General features: G+C 60.4%; 1 protein-coding gene across 1 annotated transcript; it reads left to right on the top strand.

Annotated features, from left to right (window-relative positions):
* Positions 1-454: 454 nt before the first annotated feature.
* Positions 455-6,216, top strand: SF1 (splicing factor 1; the record flags this gene model as incomplete). The annotated part of the gene is made up of 8 exons (XM_027708950.1): positions 455-662; positions 2,199-2,267; positions 4,243-4,402; positions 4,500-4,589; positions 5,186-5,369; positions 5,447-5,562; positions 5,639-5,746; positions 6,182-6,216. Coding segments are annotated over exons 1-8 (970 nt in total), but the record flags the coding sequence as incomplete, so codon positions are not given.
* Positions 6,217-6,222: the final 6 nt, after the last annotated feature.

A 6,222-nucleotide genomic window follows, 5' to 3' on the forward strand; every position in this document is an offset into this window, starting at 1 on the left:
GGGGGGTCTCCGGGCTGTAACCTCCCCGTTCGGGGGGAGTCCCGTTGCTTCCGCCCCCCCCTCGCCCCCCCGGCGGCCGCGACACGTGTCGTGACATGCGCGGCCAAGATGGAGCCCGGCGGGGGCAGGAGGGAGAGGGGGGAATCTCTGAAACGGGACCCCCAAACACACCGCCAGGGTGGAGCGACCCCTCCGAAACGTCCCACGGGGACAGAGCGACCCCCCTAAACCCCAGCCGGGGACGGAGGTTCCCTTGGGCCCCGCAGAACAACCCCCGCGTCCCGCAAATCTCCTCTCGGGGACAGAGCGACCCCCGCCATCTCCCCATTGTGGGGACGGGGCTTCCCCTGGGACCCCCCCAAAACACCCCTTGGGTCCCGCAAATCCCCGCCAGGGACAAAGCGACGCTCCGACACCCCCCCACTCCTCCTCCCGTTGTCCTCCTCTTGTCCCTATGGCCGCCCGCGCCCCCCGGGTGCCGGGATTTGTCCCCCCCCGGTGCCGGATTTGCCCCCATCCCTTGGTTTCCCCCCCAGACTTCCCGCGGAAGCGGAAGCGCAGCCGCTGGAACCAGGACTCGCTGGACCAGAAGACGGTGATCCCGGGGATGCCCACGGTGATCCCGCCCGGGCTGACGCGGGAGCAGGAACGCGCCTACATCGGTAACGGTTTGGGGGAAAAACAGGGGCTTTTGGGGTCACAGTCCCCGGGCTTTGGGGTTTAAACCCCTCCGGGATTGGGCGTCAGGACACACCCGGGATTTGGGGTCAGAACCCCCCCGGGATTGGGGTCAAAACCCGAGGTTTGGGATCAGACCCCTCTGCCCAGGCTGCACCCCCACATCGGTAACGGTCTGGGGGCAAATCGGGAGGAACCTGCCAGGGTTTGGAGGCAGAACCCCCCCTCGAGATTTGGGGTTAGAACTCCCATGCCTACATCGGTAACACCCCCAAATTTGGGGTTAAAACGTGGGGAGTTGGGGTCAGAACCCTGAGGATTTGGGGTTGGAATCCCCGGGGGTTTGGAGTCATAACCTCCCCCCCCCTCAGATTTGGGGTCAGAACCCCCTGATTGGGGCTGGGGGCAATGGGAGGGCACAGCCCCCACTGTCCCCCAGGGCTCACTTTGGTGTCTCTCAGCCACCAGCCTTGGCCAAAATTCAGGCGTTTGGGCCCAAATTGGGCCCTGGGGGACAGTGACCACTGTGTGACCCCCCAGGCTGCCCCCCAAATTCCTCCCCAGTTACCAACAGAAGCGACCTCTGGGGGATGAGGCTGAAAGCTGCAGTTTTAGATAACAATGTGCAGTTCTAGACAATAATGTGTCATTTGAATGCAATAATCTCTTTATTTTGGTTATCAATGTCTGGTTTTTGATAGTAATGTGCTGTTTAGGTGTCACGTGTGTTTTAAGCTGCCAGTGTTCTTTTGGTAACGTGTGCTTCTGATACACTGAGGTGTTTTAGATAATAATGTCTGTGTTTAATGTAATTTCCTGTTCTAGGTAATAACAGTTGCTTTTTTTAGTAACTTTGTCTTTTGGGTAATGTGGTTCTTTTAGGCAATAATGTCTGATTTTTTAGCAATCTCCTGTTTTAGGTAAAATTGTGGTTCATTTAGGTAAAACTGTGGTTTTAGGTGATAACGTTTACCTTTTTAAGTAATAATCTCGCTTTTTAGGTAACAGTATGGTATTTTAGGAAATAATGTCTTTTTTTGACTTATAATCTTCTGTTTTAGGTAATAATGTCTGGTTTTATGATAACAATTTCTAGTTTTTCCATAATAATGCTAGGAGGTTTGGTAATAATGTGCTTTTTTGGGTAATAATGTGAATTTTTTTGTAATATGATTTTTTTCTTGGTAATAACCTGCGTTTTTTTGGTAATGATGTGCTTTTTTGGGGGAATAATGTGCTTTTTGGGTAATAACCTGCTGTTATTGATAAGAAGGCCTATTTTTCTGCTAATAATGTCAATTTTAGGTGATAACCCCTGGTTTTTTCTCACCATAACGTTTGGTTTTAGGGCAGTAATGCCTGTTTTTGGTGCCACGGAGCCGGTGTAGGTAGAAAGTGGAGTTTTAGCCCGGCCGAGCTGGGCTGGGGCAGGATGTGGGGGAGGAATGTTGTTTTGGGGCGAAATGTGGGTGTTTTGTAACTGTGTCTCTCTCACCTCTCCGGGACCGGGTTCCTTCCAGTGCAACTGCAGATCGAAGACCTGACCCGCAAACTGCGCACGGGAGACCTGGGCATCCCCCCCACCCCCGCGGGCAGGGCGGGACCCCCCCCCCCCCCCCCCCCCCCGGGCCCCCCCGGGACACCTGAGCCCCCCCCGGGCCCCCCCCGAGACCTGGGCACCCCCTCAGTGACCCCCCGGGCCCCCCGTGACCCGCAAATTGTGCACGGGAGACCCGGGCACCCCGAACCCCGAGGGCAGGATGGGACCTCCCCCCGCTGCCTCCCCCTGTTTTGGGGCCCTTCCCCCGGATTTGGGGTGCTGCTCTGTACCCCACACTGAGCCAGGGACCCCCCCACTTTGGGGCCCTTCCCCCGGGTTTGGGGTGCTCTCTGTGCCCCACTGACCCCGGCCTGGCCCTCGTTAGCTGTGGATTAACGACGCACGGTGGCAGATTAACGAGCTCTGGTGGCTGAACAAGGCCCCGGCTCCTCTGCTCCCCCCGGCCCCACTGCACCTCCTTTCACCCCCTTTTCACCCCCTTTTACCCCCCCTTCCCCTTCTTTTTCTCTAATTTGGCTTGAGGGGGGCCAGAGCTGCCATCAGCCCCCCAAAAAGAGCCAAATTCCAGCCCCGACCCCCCTTTCACCTTTTCCAGCTGTTTTGGTCCCATTTTTCTGTGGAAGGCCAGGACAGGGGTCCCTCACCCCTCAGGAGATCCCTACTCTGAGGGGGTCCCCAACCCTGGGGGGGTCTCTGTGTCCTCAGGGATCCCTCACCTTATGGGGGTCCCTCCACCCCATGGGGTCCCCAGCTCTGTGGGGGTCCCTCACCCTACAGGGGTCCCCAGTCCTGGGGCGGTCCCTGTGTCCTCAGGGATCCCTCACCTGGCGGGGATCCCTCGCCCTGTGGTGGCCGGGGGGGCCCTCCTGGGTCCCGGCACGGGGGGCACACCCTCCGGCCCCCCAGGTTTTGGGGGTCACCCCGCACCTCCAGGTTTTGGGGGTGTCCCAGGTTTGGGGGCGCAGGCCCCGCGCTAACCCAGCCTTGCTCCTGCAGCGCCCGGGCCGAGGCCGCTCCGCGCCGCGGCGTCGTTAGCGCTGGGGGGGGGGGATTAATTAATGAATTAACGATTAATCACGAGCGGGGACAGTGACGTCGCAGTTCCACCGAGGACCCGGCTGCTGCCAACCCCGAAAAGTCGCTTTTTCCCCCCAAAACGGGGGCAGGTTCGACTGTCGCCCGCGCCGGCTGTTTTTGGAGGATCCGCCTTAATCTCTTCCCTTCTTGCAGCCGCTGCCAAAATTCGCTATTTTGGGGGGAGGGGAGCCAAGGGCCGATTTAACCAAACCCGAGCGATTCTGACTCTTTTTTTCCTTCCTCGCTGATAATTCTGATTTTTAATCATAATCTGATTTTCTCACCCCGACACGGCTCAGCTCAAGCGACCTTGACTCTTCCCTCCAGGGCTGCCAAAGCCGCGCGGCCCCCCCAGACAGGGACCTTTTCCTCCTTGAAACCGGGGAAACGGGCAAAGCTGGGGAGAAACGGGCAAAAATGGCAAAACCAGGGAGAAAAGGAGCAGAAACGGGGCAAAAGCAGGGAGAAATGGACAAAGCCAGAGAGAAAGGGGCCAAACCCTGAACAAGCGAGGCAAAATGGGCCCAAACTGGAGAGAAACGGGCAAAGAGGGGCAGGAGCGGCTGATTTTATGGGGGGGGGGCTCTTCTGGCCTTTAGTGGGCACTAATTAATGTTCCCCTCCCAATTAAGCCCCTCCTGGGGGTGGGAGGGGGCAGCCCCTGCCCCGGGTCGTGGCAGAGGGGGGCAGTGTGGGGGTCGTGGTGGTTTGGGGGGTCAGGGATGCAGCCCCCTCACCCTGGAGGGGGGCTGGCCCTGGTGACACCCCCCCGGCCCCTCAGGTCCCCCTCCCCAGGACCCGCTGACAGCAGGGAGGGCAGGGAAGGGCCCCCGCACCCGGGGGGCTGGGGGGGCTCTGGGGGAGGTCTGTGGGCACAGGCCCCTCTGGGGGGGTGTCAGGACACTCTGGTGACCCCCCCACCCCCCTGGGCAGGTCCCCCTCCCCGGAGCCCATCTACAACAGCGAGGGGAAGCGCCTGAACACGCGCGAGTTCCGCACGCGCAAGAAGCTGGAGGAGGAGCGGCACAACCTCATCACCGAGATGGTGGCCCTGAACCCCGACTTCAAGCCCCCGGCTGACTACAAGTGAGGGGGGGCCCCCCCACCCCGATTTGGGGCTGATTCTGCCTGGTTTGGGGCTCCCCCGAGGGGCTGACCCCCCCCCCTTTCACCCCCCCCCCAGGCCGCCGGCGACGCGGGTGAGCGACAAGGTGATGATCCCGCAGGACGAGTACCCCGAGATCAACTTCGTGGGGCTCCTCATCGGGCCCAGGTGGGCACCCCAAAACTCAAAGGGTTGGGGGGACTGTGAGACTGGAGAGGAGTCCCCTGGGCTTCACCCCAGAAATCTGGGGAGCTCCTAATGACACTGGGGTGCTGCTGGGTCCCCGTCTTGTCACCTGTGGGGTCCTGATGTGAGTGCCCCTGTGGGTTTCTGAGGTGCCCCCCCAATCCAGCGGGGTGACCCCCTTTCCCGTCTGGATTGTGTTCTCTCTCAGTATCCCCCAAAATATTCAGGTGGGTGACCCCCTTTCCCTCTCCCTTCCTGGGTTGTGCCCCGTTCTTCACCCTAAATAACTTGCAGGGTGCATAATGATACCCTGTTTCTTAATGAGCTTGAGCTCCTGATGAGCCATGTGCTGCTGGGTCTGCACCGTCCCCCGGTGGGGGGGCCCCAATGGGCCCGTGGGCTCCATCCCCCCCATTTTGGGATCCCCCGTTCCCAGGGGGAACACGCTGAAGAACATGGAGTATAATGCCAAGGTCGTGATCCAGGGCAGGAGCTGCAGCGTTCCAGTGTGGGTGGACCCGTGGGGTGTCCCCTTGAGTCCACCTGTGACCCCCTTGTTCTGGGTGCCCGATTGCCAGGGGGAACACGCTGAAGAACATCGAGAAGGAGTGCAATGCCAAGATCATGATCCGGGGCAAGGGCTCGGTGAAGGAGGGCAAGGTGGGCCGCAAGGACGGGCAGATGCTGCCGGGCGAGGACGAGCCCCTGCACGCCCTGGTCACTGCCAACACCATGGAGAACGTCAAGAAGGCCGTGGAGCAGGTCCGTGGGTGTCCCGGGAGGGCTGGGGGAGGCCCCCGGCAGCGCAGACCCCCCCTGACAGTCCCTGTGCCCCCCAGATCCGGAACATCCTGAAGCAGGGCATCGAGACCCCCGAGGACCAGAACGACCTGCGCAAGATGCAGCTGAGGGAGCTGGCGCGGCTCAACGGGACCCTGCGGGAGGACGACAACAGGTCAGGGGGGCCCCGCACCCCCAGTTCACCCCAAATAACCCCCCGAGCCCCCAGATAACCCCCCCATTCCCTGCAGGATCCTGCGGCCGTGGCAGAGCACCGAGACCCGCAGCATCACCAACACCACCGTGTGCACCAAGTGCGGCGGCGCTGGGCACATCGCCTCTGACTGCAAGTTTGCCAGGTGACCCCAGAGTAAACCCTCAGATCTCCCTAAAATCCCCCCAAACCCTGCTGAGACCCCAGAAAACCACCAACCCCCCCACCCGAGATTGTCCTAAAGCCCTTGAGATCCTCTCTGACTCGCCTGAAATCCCCCCAGACCGCCTGAATTCTCTGCAAATGCTCCCTAAATCTCCTGAGACCCCCCCCAAACTCTTCCCAAATCCCAAGGTTCCCTGAATATCTCGAGATCTCCCCAAACCCTCTGCAGAACCCCTGAGATCCACCCTCAAACCCCCTGGGATTCTGCCAAGCCCCTGAAACCCGCTCAAGATCCTCTGTACCTACCCGAGATCCTCCTCAAAATCCCTTGGGATGCTCCCAATGCCCCTGCGATCTCCCCAAAGCCAGAAGGGTTTGGGGTGCAGCCCCCCTGGTCTCACTGTCCCCGTTGCAGGCCCGGGGACCCGCAGTCTGCGCAGGACAAGGCGCGCATGG

Source organism: Neopelma chrysocephalum, unplaced genomic scaffold, assembly GCF_003984885.1.
Source record: "Neopelma chrysocephalum unplaced genomic scaffold, ASM398488v2 Primary Assembly neopelma1_96644, whole genome shotgun sequence".
Lineage (NCBI taxonomy): Eukaryota > Metazoa > Chordata > Aves > Passeriformes > Pipridae > Neopelma > Neopelma chrysocephalum.